Genomic DNA, 27,854 nt, shown 5'->3' on the forward strand with positions numbered 1-27,854 from the left:
TACAGCACAGCTAAATTAACATGCAATACCCTCCTTCCCTCCACCCCCCAAAAAACCCTATGAGCAACTTAGAGCATACCTAGCTGCTTTCCAGAAACCTTCACAGTGACTAAATATAACTGTTTCCCAGTTTTTAGGTGACTAAGTTGCACATTGGCCCCGCACTCCCTAGACATGACCAAAAATCCTTGAAGAATGAACCTGTTTAGTACAGTCTGAGGAGAAACTGCATGTTTCCTCACTATACCTGACCAAATTTGAAATTTACAGCAGTAGAAGTACATAGACTTCCACAGGACAACTCTGCTTTCAAACATATGGGATGTTTGTACACTGGCCATAGCCCTAAGAGAGGGATCAAGGCTGTATTGCAGGAGCACATTCATTCTTAATTTCACATTCTGAAAGAGAGCAAGACAAACTTAACTCAACCAATAATCCACCTGAACTCTCTTCAGTTCAGTCTCCAGAGCATGGTTAAAGAAATTTAAGACAATATTCCAGCTTCCTCTTTCTACAGCCTTCTTTATGAAGCAGTCTCTGTGCCACAGATCAGGCTGGCTACAAGCCAGCCCTCTTTCCATTCAAGTTATCTCCTGACTCTTTTCCTGTTCCTACCCTTGATCTGAGGCTTGACGTTCCAACATCCTCTCCATCAGACCTGCCCTCTGAATATCAGGCCTGATCACTTGGCAGCACAAATCTTATCCAGATCAGGTATGTGCACATGACCATCTGTTGTGCTGCAGTCAATCTGACACTTATCTGTTGTCTACAGGCTAGCATAAATCCAACAAACTATCTCATCTGGTAGGAAGTCTGCTAGCACACAGTCATCTGTCAACATTTCGGAGGAAATCTGCTAAATGGTTAAAACCCATTTCCAGCTGGGTTATAACCTTTAGCACAGAGGCACTGCATTACCACACCCCTGTGCACAGGGGGAGTCATCCAACTGGAAGTCTAGAAGGCAAGAGGCAGATTCCTCAGCTCTCTAGGTGTCCTCACCTGGAGGAGGAGAAATCACAAGGTAAAATACGTCCTGAAACACAAGCTAAGTGACTCAAGCCACTCCATGCCTATGATTAAGTGATTTAACATGAGCCTTCTTTTGAAACCTAAAGCTGATGGGTTTAGACTGGTTTAAGCCGATTGTGAAACTACCGTCATCAGATGTTTCATTCACGCAGAGATGTCTCTATGACCGGGCATGTGGAGGGGGAAGGGGACAAGCAGGGGATGCTTTCAGTCAAGTCAGCTTCACCACATGGCCACAAGATTGCCAGTGCTGATTCTAAAGAGGCACAGGACTATCCTCTTCAGGAGAAGCATGGACTTAGCTCAGACATAAGCTGATCGTGAGACTGATCTTTCAAATTAATGCCCACCAAGCCATGTAATTGACATGACTTGGGTTCATAAAAAAAGAATCTTCCCTCTATACCTTCTCCAGCTCCTCAAAAGAAACAGGGAATTAACATCAGATCATGCTGGGTCAAAGCGATTCTGCTCAAAGATAATTTGCTTTTGTCTCAGTTGTGCTGATACCGTAACAACTATATCCAGGTAGAATGTCTAAATTGCCTTCACTTCCAAAAAAATGTTATGTCCTGAAGTTGTATTTCTACAGCAAGGGGTTTGGACAGTGATGCAGAAAGGGAAGGGCAAAACAGGATATATGGTGGCTATTTCTATGGGGAGTGGAAAACATACAAACAGATGGCTTATTTTCACCCATCCTGTTCCACATTGGCAGGAAATACGCCCTACTTCCTTAAGCTTTTGCCCAGCTACTGCTTTGGCTTCCCAAAGAGAAGAGCTCCCTTTTCAAAACTAAATATTTATTGACTGAGAGTTCAGAAGCTGATTCTTCAGAGCTCTATGTATTGAGCAAGATGCTCATACACTGTTTTGGATCATCTCTGTTCTGAGCATTGAAGGGCTCCTACAGTTTAAATGATCTCATGTCTGCAGCAGAGGGAAGGAGACAAACACTGACAGGCTGAGCAACCTGCTGTCCCCACATCTTCCCTACTGCCCCAGAGTCCCTTGTTCTGCTTCCTCTAAATTCTCACTCTGGGCAAGGAATAAGAGGGAAGAAGTGTCAGAGGGCTCAGACTCAGATGTGCACACTTTACGTGACAGAGGAAGAAGACAGCTAACAACCTACCAAAGCCCCTTCTTTGAAGGTTCACACCCGAAGGATCTGAGAACACTTGGGCTCAACATACAGAAATGAGTGATGGCAATTATTATTAGCTTAAGTTGCTTGCTAGTCTGATTTTTTACTCAAATAACTAAAGTATGAGGATGTAACTGCTTACCGATTTGAGCAATTCAATTCTGTTCTGAAACCAGGGAGACTGGTCTTATTTTAAACCCTTTCAAATAGATGCTACACAGTACACAAGCAGAAAATAAGCAACACGCACAACTCCCAATGTAAGAATGTAATAGTGGTAATTCAAATTCTGTGACCAATATAATTCAGTGCACAGCTCCGCAGCTCATTTCAAGTGCAAGAGGATACAGAACTTAGGAGAAGATTCCTCAATGCTCATCTACTTCATACATTCTGCTACCACACCAACACCCCCCTCCTCTGACTAACAAAGTACTACTATATTTTACAGCTGCTGCACACTCCAGTCTTTGCAGAGATCTAGCATATGGCAATACTTTTAAACAACTCTAAAAAAGCCCCCCTAAAATCACAGTGATGGAGACAAGACACATGGAAGGAGGCTCCAATCCACATTTGCTTGCTCCTCAGAACCAGCTAGAAGACCTCTGCACACTTATCACAGCCTCCCCTCCCAGGTTTGTTCCTCTATAGCCATTCCTTACTGAGATACGAGTTGCGGCTCCCTCTGGTTGAAAACTCCAAGAAACAGATGCTGCGCTGCTGATCACCTCCACAGATGTAAATGTGCATGGAAGCTTTGCGTCTGTCCCATTCTCCACAAATATCTCCTCCGGTGTGTTGACCTCTACTGCTGATACTTTGACTGTATGGGAAAGGTAAAGAGAAGAAAGAAGGAGAACAAGCGGCATCAGTGATGTTTCAAGAATCGTGAAGTTGAAGTGGTAACTGTTCATATCACATTGCCTGTAAGGGGAAAAGAGAAGAGACATCAACAACTCCTACATCAAGCCTGTGCACAGACATTGCATTATACCTGCAATACAAACAAGTATAGAGCAGGCCAATTCACTTCTCTTTCCTTGTATTATCTGTTACAGGACGTTTTCCATCCACAGATGTTTCCTCTACAACAGTTTGTGGAAGTCAATTCTATGGTGCAAAGGATGAGTTTAAAACTCCTTCCTACTAGCTGCCAGCAGACATTGTAATAAATAAGCCCCATCAGAGGAACTAACATCTTGGACCCAGCTATTACTCAGTTTCCTCTCTGGCTCACATCTTGTTTCCCATCTGCAGTTTTTCTCAGCTGTAGGTAGAACAAAAGCTCACCTCCAGAAAGCTGAGGAGTAAACCTCTCTGGCTCCCAGCTACACCATCTGCTTCTGCTCTCTGGCATGCTTCAAGGTTTTCACGTGCAAGACCTCATAAATAATCACTCACCTATAGTTCAGAAGCACGAGAGTAGTTTAATTTTTTTCTACCATGATGCTTATGCATGGTCAAAACAGCAAGCAGACCACAACCACCCCCAAATTTAAAGCAATCAAGGTTAATATTGTGCTTGTACTGGTAGTTTTCCTACAGAGTAAGTGAAATACAGTGTGATTCGGAAAACCTGTTGAACATATTCTTTATCTGGCACCTTTTCAACTGCAAAGACACTATCTCTATCCAGATTTAATGAAGATACACCTGTACATTCATTCAAGTTTATGTTAAGAAACAAAGCGTGATTTTGTGACATCACAAAAAGAATGTCTTTCAGCATTTGTGCCACGTCCGTGTGAAAGCAAAAATCTTGTAAAATCACATGTGACAAGTGCCCCTGGTAACTCAAATGTAAGTTTCGATTTTTATTAAACCATGGTTTTCAGCATACAGATGGTACTAGTAATCTGCTTCTGATCACATGATTCTATGTTTCTGGGCTACAATATCTTAAATTCATGGGGTTTCCTCCCTTATTAGAGGAGGAAAGCAAGCCTTCCTGCTTCTTCAGTATCTTAGCTGATTTATTTCTCAACTTTGAATAAACTAGCTCTTGAAGTAGGCAAACTGAAGAGAAAGATTCCAGTCAAAGACAGTTTAAAAAAAAAAAAAAAAAAAAAAGAAAAACCCACCTACATTCGTCCTTAAATCATGGGGTTTATGCTTTTAGTCAGTGAGAGCTACCAGCTCAGCAGCCTTCAAAAGTTAGACAGCAAGCTTCTTTCAAGTGATATGGCCATCCTAAGGTATAGATTTGCCATAAACCAGGTTATTTTACTGGAGCTTAAAATTAAGCAAAGCCCATGCTCCGTAGAGAATTTTAGAAACCATATTTTACATATGCGACTTTAAGCCTCGTTCCCCAAGAAAACAAAACTCATGTGAGCTGTGCCACTTCCCGTCTTCCTCCCTTGCCCCGAGACTACTGAGTCTATTGGGCAACTCCAGCTGACCAGCTGCAGCACAGAGCCACAAACACAGTAGGTAGCAGCAGCTGGCCCTGCAATGCAGACCGCCTGCAAGCTCTGGAAGCTGTAGTTCAGTCAATAAAATGGCTGAACAATGAAAGATGAAAACACCCTGGCCATCTGGGTACACCCAACAATCACTATGTGCATGGCTTTGTACAAACCGCTGTCTCTCACCCAACCAGCATTGCAAGCCAGGGGAAGGCAGAGCACATGCCCAGGGGACACAGAATGAGCATGCAAGCACTGCGGGGGGGGAGAATTAAGCATATCAGTTGAATCACAATAACCAAAACCAGAAGAAACCACCATTCATTCACTTTGCCATTCAGAGTCCACGGTGTTCACTTCTCAAACTCACTAACTCCTCAGTCCCGTCAGGTTATCCCTGATAGCTTGGACTCTCCTGTCATCATTGCTCGCATTTCAAATGAGTGAAAGGGAAACTGCACCCTAGGGGAAGCAGGATTTTCATCAAGAGGTTGTATCAGAACTTCCTTTCTCTTGTACGGACTCTGACTATGGGCCAAAAAATATTCTTTTGTAAAACAACTACCAAATATTTATCTGGAACATACAAAGGCTCTAGCAATTCAATGAAATGAACTCAGAGCTGCTGTGCTTTATGTATTTTTTCCAGCTAATGGAGTAGAAAAGAAAAAAAACTAAAATCCATTGTTTTGAGTCCAAGCCACAGAACAAGCCTCCCTTTCAAGCATAAAACAAGCAAGATGCCCTCAGCATTTGTGTAGGAGGAAAAGAGTCTGCACAGACATTGTCTGCTTGTACATGGTACGGAGAACTCCTTGCCACACACACAGGCAGTGGGTAGCACAGATCTGCTTAATCTGAAGTAGTTACTCTCCTAACTCACTAGCAACCCATGAAAGAACTGTAGCGAAGCAAAATTAAAAAAAAATAAAATCCAACTTCTCCCTACAGTCTGGGAAGGCATGAACTATGTAATCTTGTGCAGGTATTTCCAGCAAGTTTAATTTTCATATGTCCTATTGTTGTCTCAACTTCATGTTTTTCTTTGCTCAATCTCTCTCCCCAGCCTAAAAAAAGTCCCTCACTTTATTTGCTTTTTCAGTGTGCACCGCTTAAAAAAAAAATTTTCCTGGCTCTGTTGTCTTACAGCATGATACATAAGCTCCTCAAATCTTAATGTGATTGTTTGGAAGTGGTAGAGAGGTCATAACATTTGACATTTGTTCACCCTTAGCCCTCTACCCCCATACTTTCACTTATATGGTGGCAGTTCCCACTACCTTGAACTCTTTGGCCTCCTCTGCCATAATAAAATCCACATGGATCATCTCCAGCTCTAGCTCTTTTCCTTCTCTTTCCACATTTGCCAGGATTACATCCTCCTTCCAGCTCCTCCATCTATTTAAATACTTCAGTTGGAGAAAGTTGAATTTTGAGTCATATTCCAGCCACACTTCCCCACTGCTCCATTCCTTGAGCTTACTCAGCCTTAGTTCCTCTCAAGAGGAAAAAATTTATCACAGGAGAGTGTCTGAGAGAGAAGAGAGCTTTAGCAAGGGAAGGTCTGCAAGGTACGTAAGGCAAAGATAAACATTTGCTCTCCTCCCATAGATCCTCCTTGATCCCATCACCCTGTCCAACTGCCCGTAGCCCCAATATTTCCCTCTTAATATCTCTTCTAGCCTCCAATTGCTTTAATTCTTCTTTTCAGCAGAAAGGTGCTTCTATTTTTCTCACCTACCACCAAAATCGTTGGAAGAAAACCACCTGTGCCTCTTCGGCCATTTCTTTTTCATCTCTAGTGTTGTTGGAGCAGTTTTACTCCAATTACGTCAACTCTCACCAGCTAAATTGTCAGCCCCCATGCTTCAATGAAAAGACTCCATCCTCCTCCTCCTCTGACAATCCTCCTATTCTTGAAATAGGACATGACACTCACGCTTTTACTAACTTACTAATCTTACTACTCTTACTTACTAATCTTTTCTTATTGTTCCCATCATGGATCTTCATTCTTCATCAACGCTCTCTCTATTCTCAGGCCTCTCTTTCCCCAGTATCTTGTCTCAGGGATCTCATCTGCAGAACAAGTTCAGTTCTCATCACTGCACTGACTACTCAGATCTGTGTCTCTGCTCAGGATCTGTCTCCTTATGTTCAAAGAACAGGCTCAGTCTGACATCTTTGTCAATGCTAAGTTGTCAGCTCATGCTAAATGGGATTAAAACAGAGCTCATGCACTCTTAATGTCACCCTTGGAGCAGTTTGGTTACCAGGAACTGGGATACTTATTGGTCTGTTACTCACCATGAATTGACTATAGAAGATATATTACTCAACATACGCATGCCCAGAGCAAGCATTATTCACTATACAGCATTGCCACCTAATCAACTTTATTGATTTAATACTGTTTTAACTTACTTGCTGAGAATGAACAAGACCTTCCTAACCCTGAAGGTGTAGCTCTCCAGTAGCTTAAGCAGATCTGAAGATGCAGAGCTTCTTGATTTCTTCGTAATAATACCAGCATGTCTGCCAGGTCACACAAAACTAGTGAAAAAGCCACATTTTCAGATAGTTCAGCCCTGGCCCAGCTCACAACCCCCAGGCACTGTGCTGTCACTGATACTCTTAAGAGTGACAACGATATACTGCTCCGAAATCACCCCTGTGGAGGAAGCCTTTACAGTTACCAAGCAGCAAAGTATAGGAAGATAAGGTCATTCAGAATTGATAGCAGACAAGCATTCATAACCAGAAGAGTTTGCATCTAGTTAGTTAACCAAATTGTGGTTAACTATTTAGCTTTCAGTGAGATTAAGAGCAGTCAAGCTTACAGTTTTCACCAGAGTAACATGAAAGACTGCAGCATTGCACTGGTAAGTGAATTTAACTGGTATCTTTGAAATGGGGTACACCTTGATCAAAAAACTCTTAGAGAAGATGGCCAGTTTTTTCTACAACACACTGATGGGAGTCCTCCTCACAGGTATCCTCTCCAGGATATCTTTGGCCAGGTCAGTTGAGATTCACCAAGCCACATGCACTGGCAGCTTAATCTGCACAGAGACACAGCCTATGTGACTGGCTATCTTACAGGTCAAAGTCTGGATTCTTCCCCTTGTCCGCTACCACTAACTGCTTACATTCAAAGCTATATCCTCGATTAAACACAATAATATACAAATTATGGTCCACTTCCCAGAAACAAGTTACAAGGTCATGAGTTGACATAACATGGTTACAGGGGGTTATAGAGATTCACCTATACATGCCGCAGTCATTTAAATGACACCAAGCACCCAAGCACTCATCCTTCTTTCAGTATTAAGAGACTCTTGCCCCCAACGATGTTATGGCATCAATCTCATCAGACTTTTCAAATCCACATTGTAGTACCTTCTCCTAAACACTGTCCCTCACACTTGGGAGGATCTGCTCAAAAACCGCAAACTTATTTCACTTCCTTCAAGCTCTCAAGTGCCTCCAAAACATTTAGTAACAGCATCTGTATAAATCCAACAGTGCCTAAGCTGCCAGTGCTGGAGATCAATGCCTACTAAAGCTGAAGTGTTTTTTCCTACTCTTACTTGTATCCCTGGTTGCTTACCCTTGTTTCATACTGGTTAAAAAAAAATAATCTTTTGGGAAATAATTGTTTTTATTCTACATTTTTGTATACAGAAATAGGGCCCCCACTCTACTAGGCAAAGGTTGAAAATTTGGTTGGGTAGCACATCACAAGGAAATCCTTCCTTGCACTGAAGGTTTACACTAATTAACACACAGATAATTAAAATTTATTTGTAGACCATAGTCTCCACTGAGATCTTGGAGCCAATGAAAAAGTTCTGTTAATTAATGCTATGAACACACCAAAATAAACTCGATTCCCGTGGATACAACTCAGCTTGATCACTAGGAGTCCTAACAAACCAAGAATGCAAACATCTAACACTGTAATCACGGGCATCTTATTTCCACAAGCACAAACACAGCCTAAGCAGAAACTTTTATCAGATCACTAAATACTGGATACTTACAGCTGCTATGGTTCCCCTCCTACACTGGGAAAAGTGTTACGCTCCTTTCCTCTTGAAATGGCTAGTCATCGGTTTATTAATTAATACAAGCAACTTGCTTCATTTATCTTAAAGATGCCTGGTAATACAGTCGTTTATATAATATATAAATAAAGTCTCTTATGGATAAAAGATCACGAAATAATCAAAAAGTCTCATGAAAGAAAGATTAAAAGATTCAGACAGGCTGTTAGAGGTAACAACTTGATGACAGAGTTGCAGATCAGGAAAATGGAAAGAAATGCATTAATACAGAGTATGAGCAGTTCACATTTAAAGGTCTCAATAAAACAACAGAAAAGTCAGTGTATCGATATGTTCACTATGGTTTCCCCAGCAGCCCAGAAGTTTTATCAGAAAGGAAGATGTGGGATTTTCTAATGGCTAGGGGTCATAAGTCACAAAACCAATATATATTTGTAAAACAGTGGTTTCATTAAGAAATACTCTTAATGTCAAGCGTGTTGTGCAACATCAAAGTCTACTGTCGACATCACTCTCAACTACAGTTGCACGACATTTAGTTCTTTCTCCCACAAAGCAGTTTCCCCATACAATCAGCATGAAACAACAGCAGCAAGACCCCTACAAAACATTTCAGAAAACCAGCACAAAGTTATAGTCCCCTACTGCAATTATAGGCACTTATGTCCCCATAGGCCATCATTTCCTCACTGTAGGTAAAACACCTGGTGGAGAAATCCTAGCTTTCATGGTCTTAATAGACAGGAGTAAACATGCCCAAATCATTCCTCTGAAACTCCACAAGATCTGTTAAAGCATCCAGATGCTGGATCAGATTTCCATGCAAAGAATTCATTGACATAATTTAGCCTTAACATGGAAGTGAAATCCATGCCAGCTATTCCACCCAGGAGCAAACCATGCTGTATTTCATAAGGACAACACACAAGTATTAAGGAGCAACATACATCAGCATAACAAAAAATAGACTGTCTGACCATCTCCGCACCAGAAATCCATCATGGTGTTATCTGGTCTGAAGTCTTATTAGGTGTATAGATATAAAAATGCATATATATACATATATATTTCTACAAATATGTTCTTGCATGTCATTGTGGTGAGTTGACCTTGGCTGGCTTCCAGATGCCCACCCAGATGCTCTCTCACTATCCCTTCTCAAATAGGACAGGGGGAGAAAATGAGACAAAAATGCTCATGGGTAGAGATAAGGACAGGGAGATCACTTACCAATTACTGTCCTGGGCAAAACAGATTGGACTTGGGGAAAATTAATTTAATTTATTGCCAATTAAAATAGAGTTGGATGGTGCAAAACAAAGACAAAAACTAAAATACCTTTCCCCCACCCCTTTTCTCCCCCCAGCTCAACTTCATTCCTTCATTCCCATCTCCTCTACCTCCTCCCCACTCTCAGGCAGCCAGAGGGAGATGGAGAGTTGTGGTCAGTCCAAAACAGCACCTTGCTCCTCACACCTTTCCCTGCTCCAGCATGGGTTCTTCCGATGAGCTTGCAGTCCTTCAGGAGAACCTACTCCAGCCTGGGCTCATCCATGGGCCACAGTGTGGTTATCTGCTCCAGTGTGGTCCTCTCCATGTGCTGCAGGGGAATACCTGCTCCACCATGGTCTCTCCCAAAACTTCCACGGGCTGCAGGGGAATCTCTGCCCCAGCACCTGGAGCACCTTCTCCCCTCCTCCTCCTCTCACCTTGGGGTTTGCAGTGTTGTTCCTCACACTTTTTCTCCCCTCACTCCTCACTGCCTGTGCGGTGCTTTGTGATGCTTTGTCCTTTCTTAAACATTATCACAGAAGTGCCACCAGCTCAGCTGAGGGGCTCAGCCATGCCCTGCGGTGGGACCAGTGGAGCTGGCTGGAACTGGCTATGTCAGGCACAAGGCAGCCCCAGCCTCTCCTCACAGAGACTGTCCCTGCAGACCACCACCACCAAAACCTTGACATCTATACCCCATACATTCATATATGACACAAAGCAACATTAGCTACAGAAATGATGACTAGACAAAGTTACACCAACCAATCTTGACATCTAAGTTTCAAAGCCACTAAAACTAAATTCCACTGCCTCAAAAGAAGACAGAAGAGCTTAGTTTCACTCTCAAATGCCAATCACCAGAACAGCTTTTTGCTGCTGCCGCAACAGCTCCCCAGGTTGCCAATCCCGTCAAGTAATTCAGGCTTCTGAAGGAAAGAGAGCTTCCTGTCTTCAGTAACACAGCCGGTCCTGCAGCACCCTACCAGCTCTACAAAACAGAAAGAAAAGCTGCTGACACCTAGCCCATGAACACCTACCACCTCCTGCTGCCTTGCTGCTGGGAATGTTCATCCCCTGAGCAGAGACAAGCTCAGAAAAGCATCTGCTAACACAACATTCACTTCCTCTTGGCCTCTTTGCACATTCAGCTAAGCTCTGCCTGACTCAACGATGAGGGGAAAAAACCAGCATCTTGTCACCCCAAGTCAAAGGAAAACAGTTTCACTGAGAAGCCTTAAGCAGGCTGTGTCAAAGCACTCAATAACATCCATGTGTATCACCCCTGCATACCTCCGTGAACCTACTTTGACAGAGCTTAAGGACAAGTCTTCAGAGTCACTAAGCTTTGGTACCACCTTCTGCTCCCATGCTATAGAGTCAGTTTTTCAAGTGGGCTCCTCCACATGACGCAGAGCTGCTCATTGTTCTACCAAGGGGCAGCAGAAGAACCTATGCTGAGATTTACTTCCAAAGCCCATGCTTTTAACCAGAAATGAGGAACAAGCTTGAGAAACAGCAAAGAACGTCTGAGCTCCCTTGCCAGCCAGGCCACAGTTTTCTTGTTCGATCCCGAGAAAATTATTTTACTGGTGTATCACTCTCTCAATCTGGAAAGCATAAAATTGAGATGCTTGTAAAGATGCTGAGATCCATGAACAAGTAGGCATTATAGTTGCACTGCTTCATGTACCAATTACAGAGTCAGTCATATGTCAGGTTTGGGCAGATGCATATTTAGTTTCAAGGCCAATAACATCTAGTCCTGTTCTAGTAACTTTTCCTTGGGGATCACAAAACAATATTTCCCTACCTATGCTGGACACTGGGATGCCAATCAGCAGCTCAGGTACTTTCCAAACCAGACATGATATTTTTCCATTCAACAGCCCTTAAGTGGTGTTCCTTCCATGACCAAGTAAGTTTACAAATTCAAGTAAACAGTTCAAATTGCTCAAGTGTTCAAATTCAAGTAAACAGTTCTTGTTGACAAAATCAAACCAAAACAGTGAAAAACCCACAGGGGCAAGTTAAGTAAGCCCATTCAAAGTGCAAAGGGTAACTGGAACAGCTGATGGCAGCTGTTCTGCCTCTAATCTTGCAATACTAACACAGTCACTAACAACACAGCAGATTACTCCTTGGGCACAAGGAAAGATTCCAGAAAATGGAAATTAAAATTAAAGAAGGGCTACACAGAACAAGAAGATAAAGAGTACATCTTAGAAGAGTGTCCTTGAAACACACCAAGTTTTTCCCACAAAAAAAGGATATCATTAAGCTTGCTTAACTAATAACTGAGAGAAGCTGGGTACACATGCACACGTTGCAGAGAGAGTGAAGAAAGCATCCCACCATCACAAACATTTCCTAGAATTACTATAGCTATCCACTAAAACTGTCACAATGTGTACTAAAGAAATGAGAGTATTAAGGATCAGAAGTTGTAGACAAAAAACCCCAACCAACTTACAACAACAAAAACCCAAGGTGTGGACAGTAGAGATGGAAACTGGCTGGAAGAAAAGCTTCTCTCTAGGTCAGCACTGGCTATTAGTACTATTCCAAGTGAAACTGTGTTAAAAATACCAGTCATGTTGCCAACTGCTGATGGTGTGCAGCATCTTTTTGACAAACTCTGGCGTTAGCAGTGTGGAAATTACCAATTTCCAAAACAAACTAGGCAGTAGAATTTAGGATGTGGATACGCAAATTTCACAAGGAGATACAGTGCAAAAAGCTACATATCAAACAGACATAAGAACCTGCCCTTTTTTTCCCCTTTTACAAGAATCAATCCACAAAGTTGCAACCAACTCAGTGACAACAAATCTATATACACCAAGAAACATTTGCAGAAGATGCACTTTGAACCATCCAAGGTATCAGTAGCATTTCAGTACCAGTCACTCCCACCTGTCATCATTCCTGACCCAGCATCATGTCCATCTCTTGCCAAGTATTGGTATTTCCACCAGCCTGAAAGGTGAACACAGGATTTTTTCCTGCATAGGGAGGGATTTGATTAAAACCTGCTAAATAAAATCCCATCACTTAACAGAGCAAGGAGATAGACACAGCTGAAATTAAGTCACCCAGGTGATGACCCTTCTCAGCTAACAGGGTACTCAGTCACACGGCCAATCTGTTCTGGTGTGACTAGAGACTTACTTTCAGCAGTTCAAGCAAACCCAAAGCTCTCTGAGGACCAGATCCCTTACTGCTCCACCAACTGCTGAACGCCTGCAGACAGCTCTGGCACCTCGCTCGCTCCCAGCAATCTTACGCTTACTTGCTAACCAAACTTGCTAACTTACTTGCTGAGCAAACTCATAACTAGCTACAACCTGCAGTAGCACAACCACAAAACCAAAAGAAAAAGCCCATGCTATGTATTTCAAAGCATTGTTTCACAAGAATTTGTCAGTGGTGGTGCCAATTTAAATAGCTCCCATGCCCACTTATAACATAACGTGATGAATCTGACCAGGAACTAATCCATGTTCAAAACAGCCCTTTTTCCGTTGTTTTCTTTTAAACCAGACCAACACCTTAACCCAGTCCACTGTACACCATATTTGTACAACAACTGAGCAAGGTTAGGAAGCGCTGAGTAGGAGCTGCTTCAGCTGGCTCTTCCCAGGAAGACTTCTCTTTTATGAAGTGTTTATGGTCTCCCTTGTAGCATACTCTACATCACTTCCCCAGTTTACACATACAAGGTCATTTCTAGAGCCATCCCTTTGATTAGAGCAGCACCTTCATCCACGCCTGTGCTGACTTTGTCAAGCAGCAGGGTATGCAGCATCTCCACACGGCCATCATCTCAACACCTTCCACACTGAAAGAGTCAAGCAATCCTGTAAGACCTCTATCAGAAAACTTCAAGACACAGTAACCAGTTAGATTTTAAAAATCCTGCTACACATACGGCTTTACAGAATTTATTACCAAGAGGAAGCCTTGTTCACCATCTTTCACTTACACGCATTACAAAACCAAGTTACTGAAAAGCATAACAGATGGCTAGCAGCCAACTAAAGATAAACACCTCCGGCACTGGCCATTTCGCTTACCTGGACTTCACCTGCCCTGATTCACCTCCACCTCATGAAGTGAAAGTACTTAGGAAAGTGCCACCAGCCACCACCCACACAACTGCTGCACTGCCCAGGGTTTAACCCTCCCTTAAGGATCAGAACCTCGATCTGATTTTAAACACTGAAGGTAGGGTGTAACCAATGTTTCAGGGCAAGCTCCCTTAATACCCCTTAACATCATGTGTGTAAAGCATCAGCAAATGTACTGCAAAACGTCTTTTTCCGTAGAGCTGGAGGTAAGAGAGTTCACAAGAACAACTAGCCTTCCTGTTTTCCTTACGCACTTTAAGCCAAAACCTAGCACCAGCACCAACTGGAAAGTGCCAGCTCAACAGGTAAACAAAAATGCAGGAGCTGAAAGGCACAGTAGCAAAAGGGAACGATATACAAGGGTATATTGCGGGCTAACCCCAGTGGGCAGCTCAGCCCCACCCAGCCGCTCACTCCCTCCCTCCAGTGGGATGGGGGAGACAATCAGAAGGGTAAAAGTGAGAAAACTCATGGGTTGAGATAAAGACAGTTTAATACATAAAGCAAAAGCCTTCATTCACTGCTTCCCATCAGCAGGCAGGTGTTCAGCTATCTCCAGGAAAGCAGGGCTCCATCTCGCGTAACGGTTACTTGGGAGGACAAATACCACAACTCCTAACAGCCCCCCTTCCTACCCCCCCCCCCCCCCCCCCCCGGCTTTTATTGCTGAGTACGACGCCATATGTTATGGAATATCCCTTTGGTCAGTTGGGGTCAGCTGTCCCAGCTGTGTCCCCTCCTAACTCCTCGTGCACCCCCAGCCTACTCACTGGTGGGGCAGGGTGAGCAGCAGAAAAGGCCTTGGCGCTGTGTAAGCCAATGTAAAACAAGTAACCAATGTAACATTGGTGTGATAAGTAACACCGGTGTGTTATCAAGGCTGTTTTCATCACAAATCCAAAACATAGCACCACACAAGCTACTATGAAGAAAATTAACTCTATCCCAGCCAAAAAGAGCACCAATGCAGTTACTTGATATAAACATCTTCAATTAAAAAAAACCTGGCTTATTCAGGACAAGTAACAGAATGATCCTGCCACTTTAAACTTAAAATAGATGGGGGGGGGAAATCAGTGGAACTAGGGGCAATCACCTGGCTGAAGGGTCATCTTTCAACCAGCTCAGACAGCAAACAATACTGATGTTGCCCCTGCCTCAAGATGCATACCCACAGCATTTGTGCTATGGGTACAGCTTGCTGCTAAACCCTTGTCTGAGTAAACACTTGCTCTTCTAAGTAACTGCTGTTCCAAGATAAGAATAAATCACTGAAGTTAGAGTTCTCCAAGCCTCTTCACCAGCAGCAAAGCCAGCTCAGAACTTCTTGTCCTCTCCCGCCACAGCTTCCTCTTACACAAGATGCTAGCATCCTCTCCATTGTGCTAATCACTACATGCGGGGTCACGCTAACCCAGATCAGCAAAGTAATGAAGATAAATAAACCACACAAAAAAAAAGAAAGACACAAACCGTAAGGATGTAAATGTTTTCATACCCAGAGCTTCCAGCTTTTTGATGTATTCCTAGGATATCCTGAGTTAGCATTCAACAGTTTAAAAAAATATAAATTTTTTGCATACAAGACTCTTTACTTTGTTAACTTATCAGTTAATTACATGTAGATGGTAGAAAGAGCCATGTATGCCATACATGATCAAACCACTTCATATCACACTCAGAGAACTCCCACTATGGGTGCTAATAATAAGCTTTAGATAGATGACTTCATGATGACCTATACAGCACCTCTCTAGCAAAATAATAATTTATTAGAAACTATTCAGATTAAAATCTTTCAAGTCAAACAGTACAAGACGTCTGCCTTGTAAAACTAGGTTTCATTTTTTTTGGTCCTCCATCTAGACTGAAGGTACCCTGTATGGTACACAGGACGTTCACCATCCACTATTATCAGTCAGGATAAGATAAGTCCACAGACAGACAGTGGAATTGCTGTTTAACACAATCAATTGCAATTCAGACAGATAACAAGCAAAAGAGCCATGCACGTTGTTATTTACATAGATAGAGGTAGAGGACTGTTGGGTAGCCGGGGTCATGAAGAACCTAGCCATTTTACAAGGTGGCACTAAACCACATTTTATCACCAAAATATTAAACTACAGCCCTTTCAACATATTCAAGAACTTCTTGCTGCTGCAAGCAAGGTGACCTGAGCAGTAGTCCAACTCTCAACTCAATCAGCAGAGAGTTGGTAAACTCTAGCAGCAGAGGGAAGAGTTTACTCACCTCATCACCTTTTCCCTTTGCAGAACCCACTTAGTGCTGCAGGCAAGGAAGTCTTCCTACCTGCAGCGTCAGTGGGCTCAGCTTAAAAGAACTAACAGCTTCTGACGGGGTGAATGTAGCAATCCTGACTAAACCTGGCACAAACACAAAGTGAGCATTGCAACCCTGACTTACACTGTTATTTTCATGAAACATTTCAAGCAGCAACTGAAATGTGCAGGTGAGCTCAAAGCAGTAATAAGCACTAGAGCTATTTAACATCCCAATACTCCTCTGCTTGTTACTGACCTGTGTGTATGTGCACATGTATGTGAGTGTGTATAAAAGGGGTAGTAGGAGAAGGGGAAAAAAAAAAATAATCAGGCTTTGTTGGCATCAAAAAGAATAGTAGCAACATCAGTAATACTCTTTCCGGTAACTTCTAGACATTCTTTAAGACTTTCAGAAGCAATCAGGCACCACCCTCATGTTAAACACAGATACAATACCACTTTAAGCGATACTTAGATGGCTTACAAATTCAGGATTGCAAAATAATTAATTTTCTTTATACTCTTGACTAGTTGTTCAAGGCTTACCCACCCACACAAGAGATTATGCCTAGATCAACTGCTTATGCCACAAATGTTCACAGGACAGTACATTTGACAACGATCCTTCATTCCTACAAGTAAATGAAGCAATCAGGTTTTCAGATGACTGAGCATAAACAAGCAAGATCAACTTCTAATGAACGCATGCAGGTACACACAAGAAAATAAGCTTAAAACCCGTTATCTGTACTTAGCTGTGAAGCAACGGTTACCTGCTTGGCTTGGCAAAGCAGACTGTGATGTTAAACCAGGCCTGTATAGCACAGCCCCCCAAGTAATACTTCTGTCTCGCTGCAGGTTATTGGCCACAGGAAACAGGTCTGCCATCAAGCATATGAAGAGGCAGAAGAGGAGCCACAAGCCGCGGCAGCTAAGCTATGCAGCACATTACCCAGCCACACGTCATATCCGAGCAATTGAGTGGCAACAGCCCTCTGAAGATGCCACTTCTGCCCCTGCCCTTTTGCTTGGCAGTTTTTGATTTCTGAACCTCTCACTAGATGAAAATCCAGCATGAGGAAAGGGGAACAGAAAGAGGGTCCTTGAAAAACAGCAGGAACCAGAATGACACATGCAAGCCGAAAGGCAGTGTATTTATTACACGGGACTCCTCACAACCCCAAACTCTAGAGAAGGTCATCTTTTCCCTGCCAATCACCAAGTTACTTTACATATGCAATAGAGGTGAAGAGCCTGCACTCTTGTCACTTATTCCTGTGCAAAGATGTAGACCTTGTGCAAATTCCACACATGAACAAAAAAAATAAAAGTGCCTTTTCAAAGCAGACAGGAGGATTAAGGATGTGCAGTATAAGCACAGAGAGAGGAAGCCAACATGGGAATAACTTCTGATTTGGAGTTAGAAAAAAAATCTTTCCCTACAGTTGTAGGGATGGGGACAGAAACACAGTTCAACACAGATAAGATAGTGATTTTGACACCCATTTATTCCTTTAAATTGCAATCTCACTTTTTAGATAGTCTCCACCCTAGGGAGGGTCTCTTCCAAAAGAGTATCTTGTAGCTTTGCTTGGTTTTAAGATACTGTATTTAGTTACATACCTCAGACTTTGTAGAATGATCTACTACTCCCAGCTACCCATAGCATTACTGTAGTTGTACCTTTTGTTGTGGTCAGGGGAAATATACTTCCTTCTTCTCTTGTCTCCATATTTATTTTCAAAGAAAGAACTTTGTTTTACTGTAAGCTATGTATATATCATATCTACCTACTTAATTCTAAATATTAAGGCTGTCTCTGAAGATATACAGCAAGCCTTAACAACCTCTACTTATGTTTATTGCAAAATGCAGTAATCTTAAACAAATCCAAGCAATGCTATGTGGAAATAAGAACTTTTAAGTTTCTTACCACTCCGCACAGTTCCTTATTAAACCTCTTTCCAGACGGACTTATAGTTTTACACAGTTTTCCAGACATATGAACTGAGAAGGCATCAGGCTTCTTTAATGATTCCTATTGAAATAGTTTGGAAAGTTTTACCCACTAAGCAAGTATTGCCAACCAAAAATATCCTCAGGTGCCATACCATCATTGTCCGCGCCTTGTACCTACACACACTGAGCTACCTTGGGAACGGTATACGATCTTTTCATTTCAGAATGATATGTGAAACACAGAACTCTTTGCCCTGTAAGAATATAAGCCACAGCAAAGTTAAGCGTTAGCTGTGCTACTTCTACCGCTCCATAGCCTTATACTTATTCTCCATCTATAGGGGTCATAAGCACTTCGTTTTGGCTGATGTAATTACTCCTCCACCCAAATACTTCACCACTGACCAAATCAAAGGTGTTTTTTCTAAGTCATTTACCACAACCCCAGCGTCCCCATTTGCCGGTCACCTCCACGCCGCGCTCTGCCCTTCCTCAACAAAGACGACTCGCGTCCTCTGCCTTCATGACCAACCAAGAGAAAACCGGCAAGCGCTGCTACGGGGCCGCCACGCATCACGCCCGTGGCACCCCTGGCACCACCGGGCCCAGGCCACGCCGGGGCTTTGCCCCAGGCAGGCCCCGGAACGGCTTGCGGGGGAGGCATACCTCCCCCCCTCCCCTTCCCCCCGGGACAGGGCTCCTTCTTCCTCACGAACCCGGGCCGCACAGCGCGCCCGGGCACGCCGGGTGTCCCGCGTGGGCCAGGCCTGCCGCCGGCGCTCCGGGAGGGGAGCGAGCAGGCTCCCACAGCCACGCGGGAAACGCACCCACGGCGCCGGTCCGAGCCCCGCCAACTGAGGCGGAGGGGGCCGATTCTAAACCGGGTGGGCAGGGAACAGCAAAGCCGTACCCTATCCGCGAAATCGCCCTCCGTTCCGGCCACCCGGCGATGACGACCGGGAGCGGCATTTAAAGGGACGAACCGGCTGGACCCAGGCCTCGGGTCACCTCCCCGGGAGAGCTCACCCCCCGAGCGGCACCCTCCGCGGGGGGCGAGGTACGGGCCGGGGAAGGGCCGCCCCGCCTCCGCCTGCCTCAGCCCCAAGGGCCCGGCAGCGCCTCCACGTGCCGGGCCGGCCCCTCTCTCCCGAGCGCGGATGGGCGCGGGCGGCCCCCGCCGGGCCCGACCCAGGCCGCCGAGCCCAGCCCGTCGCCGCCTGCCGCGCCTCGGGTCGGCTCGGGTCGGGTCGGGCAGCTCTCACCGCCGCATCAAGATCCGCCCAGGCTACGAGCGCAGCCCTACCGGGGCAAGCGGCAGCGGCCAGCCGGCCCGCCCGCCCTCACTCACTCACTCACTCACTCACCGGCGGTCAGTGCAGCGGCGGCAGCCAGCAGCCACGCCGAGCAGGGGAGCCGCGCGGGAGCGGCGGCCGCCGGGCGCCCCGCAGTGCCTCCGGCCGCTGCCATCTTCCTGCCGCCACCTCCCCGCGCCCCCATTGTCCGCCCCCGGCCGCGGGCCTGCCCCCCTGCGCCCCGCAGCCCCCTTCCCTCGCCGGGATAGGGCCTCGCGGCTGTCACTCGCACACACCTCTGCGTCCCCCTAGCCCCCGCCCCGGAGCTGCCCCGCTTCTCCCCGAGGATTGGCCACTGGGGCGATCCGTCAAGTCCAGGCGCCCTATCCGAGCAGGGAATGCACTGGCCCGCCCCCCGAGCCGGGCACGTAACTAGCTTCCCCCAGCCCTCAGTGGGCGGTGTTGTGGTGCGCTGCGGCGGGGGCTGCGGGCCTGCCGGAGCTGCTCCCGGTTCAATGAAGTCCGGGGGACCCGGGCACAGAAGCGCGGCGGCATCCCCAGCTGTGCTGGCAGGGGGGAGGCCTGGAAAGGCCGGGTCTCGCCGCTGCCAAACGCTTCGGCCTCTGCAGGCAGCAGGACGAGCTCGTGCTCCCGCGCCGCGGTGCGTACGGCCGCGGCCTGCCCGCGCTGCCGTCCGTCAGCCTGCCTTCGCCTCGCCTGTACCGCGCCTGCTGCCCTGCGTCCTTGCTGCCCTGCCTCCGTAGGGGCGCAGCAAGGGAGCCCAGGGCAGTCCAGTGCCAAATGCCCTCGCCTCAGGCTCTGGTGCTACCTGGGAGTTAACCTTCTGGGTGGAAAGCTTATCTGAGTACCTTCGGAGGCACACTGATGTTCCTATTTCACATTAAAAAATACTTTAAAACAACTGACAGTCACACAAATGGAGTTGTGCATTTGTTAGTCAAGATCTACACAAGAGCTGTGGGTCTGTTGCTGTTGCCTGACCTACGAGAACCACAGCAGAATTCAGTTTGATCACGGCGCAGCACGGCGTCTCAGACAGTCTCTACCACGTGAATCTCTTGCTGTGGATTTACTAGGCCCAGTTTTCCCAAGAGAAACAACAGGAGCAGACTGCAGCACTTATTGAGTGCCCTAGCCTCTGCGTAGGCATTGGCAAGCGAGTTCCCCCGCAGGCACATTACAGCACCGGCCAGCAAGTGTGCATCCCAGGCGCTTGTCCCAAGGCGGGAGAGCACTGCTGCAGGCTGCGAGCACGGACAAGGGTGTGTTCCCCCTGCCTCCGCTGAGATCCTTCTTGTTCTTCCCTGTTAGCTCGGAGAGCCTGTTTTGGCCTGTGTTGCCTGTAAGTACAGGCTTCTTCAGAAGCTCTCCTGCTATGTCGATCGTATAACCGCCTTTGCCTTTTGCCTGAAAATACCTGCTTGGAATTTCCCCCAGCTTACTGACTGGACTCCCTGCTGTTACAGACCTCCTGAGACCAAGCTTTCACCTGTTCTTTATCTCCTTGCTTCACTTCCTCTCTTTTGGGAACCTCTTTGCGTAGTTTCTTCTTTTGCTAAGCTGTGTATTTTAAAGAAGTTGCACAAGCTCAGTCATATTACAAGGCTATTGCTCACTGCTTCCATGAGACTTCAGAGGCCTGCGATGTACTCAGTTCGCTCCTGTCTGGTGCTCCATGGATGCTGGTCCTCTCCCAGATGTATGTGCCCACCACAGCTTCTCTGCCACTCTCTGGCCACCTAATCACATCTGCAGATGAAAGAGGCTGCAGGACAGCCTGGCTACTGTGTGCCATGTTGCGGAGGGCCATGATGAAGCAAGCCCCTGCAAAAACACAGGCAGATTTTTTTTTTCAGCTGTGATGCAGGCACCAGGTTCACAGCTCTCCTGGGATTTAAAATGTACCGGCGTACGCATTCATTATTCACGCCCTAGGGGGAGGATCTGCAGCATGTTCCTCAGCTAACAGTTGCACATGTTTTCTAGAAACCCAGGCTACCAGAAATCCAGGGCAGCAACTGGGAATAAAGATCAACACAGGCAACTCTGTATCACAGGGAATTATCACCTTGTTTGGTTGCCGCCTCATTTAGTCCCTCTGACTTCCCTTGCAGGTGAGTCTTTAGCCAACTGATCAGACTCTCCCCTTTCCAAATGGAGCAGAAACTGATAAGCAGTGATAAGCCTTCCATCCCAAGCCCTTTTGCCTCATACTCCCTCAGAGCTTTTCCTTTCCATGGAAATTCCACCCGCCCTTACAGCTCTCCTAAGTGACCGAAAGTGCTCCACCAACATGGAAGCACCTCAATACCCAGAGTTAGCTATTTACCTTCAGGTCCTTCAGTACTGCACAGTTTAAAAATGTTCAATCCCCTGAACAGGCCAAGCTTTGTCTTTCTAGGCATTTTTTTCAAGATAACCAACCTAAAGTTTAAAAAAAAATATATCCTTTTTCTTATTCTCGAATTTACTGTCCTTCACAGGGCTCAAGCATTCTCTTTCTATGTACTAATAAGCCTGATTCGGCCACACGTGCCCCTTGCCAGAGGATTCCTACAATATCTCCTTTCCCTGACAGAGCTGAGATAACGTTGTCACAGGTACAGCGCTACAAGTGTCCCGTTTGCTGTGTAGTAGTACTGCTGTTCAATACAGAGGACATCTGGGAGACTATCTGGTCTACTTACTGTAGATCAGTTTTTTTCCAGATAGCAATGATCAAATTATTGTCTTCTGCTATTTTCAGAAGAGGAAGCAAGGTGCTGGAGCAAACCTAATTTGTCCTGAGGAACATATATTGTATTTGTGCGTCATGACATATTACTATTAAGGTTATGGCAAAAAGAACCGGGAACACTTCTTGGAGTAAGCTGTTAAATGCAGAGCCTACAAGCTGTACTACACAATTCCTTAACTTGTCTCAGCACACAACTCCCTGATAAGCTAACCCAATCAAAGGTGTAGTTGCTGCCGTCCTTTTTCCCTCCAGCTATGCAACTCTACTCTCTTGTCTACTGATAATACTGGCATTTATCAAATTTCTTAGTAATTCATCTCATTTAGCTGGCAACAAACTCATTTTTTCTGTCTGCGTATGGAGAGGTGGGGAGTTACTTTTCTTCACACTGAATCGACTCCCCATAAGGTCAGACAAGCAGCAGTGACAGAGCAGGACTGCCCAGACAGTGGGGCAAGAGAGACCACAGCAGTCGCCCGGCAGGGTCCTGTCAAGTTGCCCAACTGGTTTCTGAGCTTTCTCACACGTGCTAAAATCAGCATTCAGTCCCACAAGAGAAAGAAAAATGCTTTTGTGTCTTTTTTGTTTCTGCTTATCAGAAAAGGAAGATCTAAAAAAATGTGTGTCACTGGGGAGGATGTTAAATACATTTTTTCATGGTCACTGTTTTTGTTAGAAATTCAGACCTTTGTTATTCTACTATTTTGGAGAGCTCTCTAGTAGCTTGCCAGAGAGAGCAAGCAGGATTATGATGTCAAAAAAAATAAGGGTAACATCTTCTAGGAGGAAAAGCAAATATATTCAGACTGATTTCATATTGTTAACAGTTTTGATTATTTTCTATTTAGCCTCATCTCTGTACCTCCTCGAGGAATTTACAGTAGATACTGTTTGATGTGCAGAGATATGCATTCCTGCAGAAAATAACCCACCCAACATGCTCATTTTGAGACAGTAAGAGAAGAACATGAGAGAGAAAGAAAAAACTGGCTCTATTTGTAAAAGAAAGTATTGGGTGTCTATTACATTACTTTTTCCTCTGCAAGTTGGGAGAAATTGTGACTAGCAGATACATTTATGTTTACTCTGGTTAAATAGAAATGCAGTGGTTCTTTCAAAAGTCAGAGCTGGCAGCAGCACAGTAATTGCATATGGTACTTGAAGAGTTTAATAATTATTATTCTGTAATTTGATTAAGAAGCATGTCTTGGATCACCCACTATGCAAGGATAACTGTTTTGAGAAAACCTTACAATGGAAAAAGATGCTAATGATGAGCTATTCCAGTGCTGAACTGATGCTAAGGAACAGCTTGAGCCACAAGTATTCTTGATAATCTTGATATATAAAAAAGCCCATAAAATGAAAGCAATTATTTTTCCTGTCTCTCCCTCCTACCTTCCCCCCAGTTTCTTGGGATATAGAAAAAATTAGTTTAGTGACAGTTACTGTATGGAGACAAGAGCCAAGGTAGCACTGACCTCTACCCTGACCAGCATCAGTGTTTGTTGTAAGAACACTCTGGTACTTAAACAGGTGTGCATAAAATCATCACCTGTAAAGAAGGAAAGTAACATCACCACTGCTTGGCTGTAGTACAGTTTTAAATTATGGAAATGAATCATGAACTTCCCTTCTTTTGATTGGGGTTTGTGGTTTGACTGCTGTGGGTAATGGCTAGATGTATATTAAGCAGATTTTGCACATGAGGGTAGACAGGGTTGCCACAGTGATTGGAAGAAACCTGGAGAGCAACAGCATACACAGTACAGTGCACGTGCCGCATTAGTAACATGGAGCGCTGCAAAAAAGCAGGACAGGCTGCGCATCCGAGATCTGTTTGAGCTGTCCCAACAAGGCCACTGCAGAAGAACAGTCCCCGTAAGCCCTGACCACTCCTTGGTGGGCTGCTGGCCACACCGGCAAGGCTGCTGCACCGGCAGGACAGGCGTTCAGATGGCTGCGAGTGCTGGCTGCCCAGCTGGCCCACTCACCCCTCACAGGCACCCCCTGCCCGGGCAGGCACAGGCTGAGGTAAACCACAGGGGTCACGGCCTCCCAGGCAGAGGCAGGGGGCAACTTCGGCCTCCGCTGCCTCCGGGCTGCTGTGACGAGTCCGACTGAAGGCTGGCACCAGTCTGCAAACACTTGGCTGTCACAGAGGCTGTTTACCACCTCGCGTTTATGTAACGCTGTTTTCTGGGGGCTTCTCATCCATCTCTACTACGAGCTCGCAGGCACGGCTGTGGTAGAAGAGAGCATTCAAGCCTGGCAAAACACCTCCCTGCCTACCTGCAGCCTGCTCCCGCTCCAACCGACGGCGCAGCCCGAGGCCTGCACCGCCTCCCCCTGCGGGCAGCCCCCACGGCCGGGGCGGGCGCAACCGTCGCCGGGCCAGGCCGAGCCGCGCGGCAGGACTCGAGCCTTCCTCTGGAAGGGAGAAAAACTTGTTTTCACGGCGGCTCGTTGGTCTAGGGGTATGATTCTCGCTTAGGGTGCGAGAGGTCCCGGGTTCAAATCCCGGACGAGCCCAGGTTTTTGGTTTTGTTTTTTTTTTTCCTTTCTCTCCCCCTGACTGCTCGCTGCTTCCCCGCCCCGTTCCCTGCCCAGCCCCCGTGATGCGAACCGCTGTCCTCCGCTGCGCTCCTCGGACAGACAGCGGCGGTTCCCACACAGAGCGAAGGGACGCAGACGGCACTCGTCATGACACACGTTCCTTTTTAGTGCAAGGAAGAAGCGTTAATAACTCACAACGAAGGGGTCATCCCTCTTGTCTTACGCCCCCTCTTAGCCTCGCACAGGGCGCCGCTACCCCGAATTAAGACCCCTGCCTTCCCTAACCCCCAGCCTACCCCCGACGAGCCGGGGCCGCGCGGCGGCTCCTCCCGCTCCCCGAGGGCCCCCCTCTGCCTCCCACGGCGGCTCTGCTTCCGCAAACCACGGCCGTGGCACCGGAGCACCGCTGAGCCTGCCCGGGCTCCCCCCCGCACCAGCTCCAGCTCCTTCCCCCAGCCCACCCTACCGCCGCGGACGGGCCCCAAGCGTCGAGGCAACAAAAACGGGGGGGGGGGGGCCACGGCGGCAAAATAGGAGGAGCCAATGATCCCCCCTCGGCAGCGGGCTCGTCCGGGATTTGAACCCGGGACCTCTCGCACCCGAAGCGAGAATCATACCCCTAGACCAACGAGCCGCTCTCTTTTGCCTCCTCCCCAGCTCAACACTTCACTCACTTCCCGCCTCCTCCCGCCCAGCACCACCTACCCCGCCCGCCGACTTCGTGGGTCTGCCCTTCCCCCCGCACCAGACTCCCAATGGTTCTGCCCACCGCTTCGGAAGACACCATTCCTCTCCCTAACTGCGGAGGCTGCTGCGATTTCGCTCTGCCCCCCCCGCCAGGGTAACCCGTGGCATCGCCCTTCCCGCGATCCTACGACTCCGCTTGGTAGAGACGATTCCAAGTCCCCGTGGGAGGGGGGGAGCAGCGACCCTCGCGGCGCTCCCCTGCTCAGATACCGCTCCTGCGCTCTTCCGATGCGGGGAGCAAAGCCCCCCTCCCCCCGCCGCCACTTCGTGCTCGCGCCAGACGCGCGTGGCTGCTACGCACGGCCAGCGGGGCTCGAAGCCGGGCGAGCTCACTCTCAGCGGAGGGGAAGGGGGGGGGAATGGGAAACGCCCCCTCTCCCCCGAACGGCTTTGGTTTATCCCGGCCCGCGCTTTGCCGAGCCGTTAGGCGCTGCGCCCCCTCGAGGTGTGAGGGCGGCGGGTTCCGCTCTCCTCACTGGGGCGGGAGGAGCGGCAGGCGGGCAGGCAGGGTCGTCCACCCCCCCCCCCCCCCCACCCCCGCGCGCACCCTCCAGCTGTGTGGGGTTGTGTGTGGGATACACCCGTAACTACGTATGCAGGTGTGTACGCATCCTCTCATGGCAGCCCCCCAAGTGGGTGAGGTGAGGGTCTGTGGGGTGGCCTGGCCTGTTCCGAGGCAGCTGGTGGTTCCCTTCCAACAAGTGGCCCCAGGAGTGGCCGTTGGGACCTGCCGGAGGCTGCAAGGGAAATGGCTTAACAAAGGGCTTTGGGCTTCTGTGTAAAGTGCCTCAGCGTTGGGAGTGTGTTACTCGGGTGTTGGGGCCCAGAGTAGCCAGTGGCATTCCGTTGATTTCGGAACCCACACCTCCCTGCTTCGTTGGCTCCCACATTGTCTCTGATGTGCTATATCCTGCTAATGCCTCCTGTCACCCTCACACTTCCTCCTCGTGATTCCACACCTCTGTACCAGCCTCCCTTGTATCCCAGATCTTTCAAAAAACCCTATTCCATCAGTAATTGCTCTCCATCCTTACCCATCCAACACTTTCTTGTGGCTCACATTGCAGTTTAAACACAGTCCAATCAAAAAATGACCATAAAAACAACAAGATCCCAGCCAAACACAACTGCAGCAGTCTCCTTATTCTTGTTCTGCATTCCTTTCTCCACTTTATCTTTATTCTTGTTCTGTTTTCCATCCTTCCCCCCCCAGTTTAAAGGTCTTCTGGCCTGTAAGGTTTGTGCTTTTACTTTTTTTTAATCTTTCAGGCACCATCCACACCAGAGGAATTGCATAAATTATATCAGATTTTTCTTGCTGAGAGCATTTTCCTGTTCAGCCATCAGTGTCCTTACACCTGACATATGCTCCCGCCTCAGGAATTTGACAGATACATATGGGTCTGAATAGGAGCCCCCACCTTATACACCAAGCCAAGCTGTGGTCTACACTTCAGCCAAAACTTTTTGACTCTGGACACCTTGTGGATACAAGACCATGCTGCCCAAGCCAATGTTTCCTGATAGTATGGATGTGGCAGGGGTACATGATCACATGTGTCCTCTGCTTTTGCAGTGTCACGATGCTCATGCTGGCCAAGGAGTCTTTTCTAAAATTGCTCTCACTTGGCCTGCAGACAGGCAAGGTTTGTGCGCTGCCTGAGCAAGCATCACCCTGGGAGGGATGTGTGGATGCCTTCAGCTGAGAAACAGGCATCTTTTTTCCTGTGACTTGTAAAGCCCTCAAGGAGGAAGATGGTGATGCAACTTCTGGCACAGAAAGTCTCTAAACTGTTGATTGCCAAAAGCTCGGAAATCTCACAGGAAGGATCACTGTGTGTTGCCCTGGGATTTTTTATGCTTCCCTTGAACAAGGAAGCTGTGGCAGAAATGGCACTAGGCTAGACAGCTTTGCTTTCTTCTGTTCCTACATACCTGCAGGGCTGGAGCAGGGAGCGTGGCAGTCTCCACTGTCACTGCTTGCCCTAAAGAACACCTTCCTTTGTGGGTTAAGCACATTGGTCATTGTTCTTCCTCAAAAGTAAAAAATACCACAAATTAAATTAGAATTGAATGTTAAACTGTTCCAATGGCAGTGGAAATCCCAGCCCTATTTTGCCTGCTGCTACCAGCTCTCTCCATCCTTCCTCAGGCTCCTTCATCTCCCCAGGAGGAAACACACGGATTTTGGT

At 46.7% G+C, this 27,854-nt stretch overlaps 1 protein-coding gene and 2 non-coding genes across 6 annotated transcripts in view; 1 reads left to right on the plus strand and 2 right to left on the minus strand.

Annotated features, from left to right (window-relative positions):
• Window positions 1–19,812, minus strand: part of MPZL1 (myelin protein zero like 1) — a 40,063-nt gene extending 20,251 nt beyond the window's left edge. The window contains exons 1-3 of one of the 4 annotated variants that reach the window (XM_072885492.1): window positions 19,674–19,803; window positions 3,476–3,586; window positions 2,848–3,008 (exon numbers count right to left, since the gene is read on the minus strand). In XM_072885492.1, the coding sequence (XP_072741593.1) occupies window positions 2,848–3,008; window positions 3,476–3,542 (228 nt within the window). In that variant the 5' untranslated portion in view covers window positions 3,543–3,586; window positions 19,674–19,803. Of the gene's footprint in view, window positions 1–2,847; window positions 3,110–3,475; window positions 3,587–19,219; window positions 19,383–19,673 lie in introns of those variants that run through there. The other 3 variants (XM_072885493.1, XM_072885477.1, XM_072885485.1) reach the window with 3 other exon arrangements.
• A 5,007-nt stretch (window positions 19,813–24,819) lies between these two features.
• TRNAP-AGG (transfer RNA proline (anticodon AGG)) lies at window positions 24,820–24,891 on the plus strand. The gene has a single exon. It is a non-coding gene; the product is annotated as a tRNA-Pro (tRNA).
• Window positions 24,892–25,477: 586 nt separating this feature from the next.
• On the minus strand, window positions 25,478–25,549 carry TRNAP-CGG (transfer RNA proline (anticodon CGG)). The gene has a single exon. It is a non-coding gene; the product is annotated as a tRNA-Pro (tRNA).
• Window positions 25,550–27,854: the final 2,305 nt, after the last annotated feature.

This window comes from Ciconia boyciana, chromosome 1 (assembly GCF_034638445.1).
Source record: "Ciconia boyciana chromosome 1, ASM3463844v1, whole genome shotgun sequence".
Classification (NCBI taxonomy): domain Eukaryota; kingdom Metazoa; phylum Chordata; class Aves; order Ciconiiformes; family Ciconiidae; genus Ciconia; species Ciconia boyciana.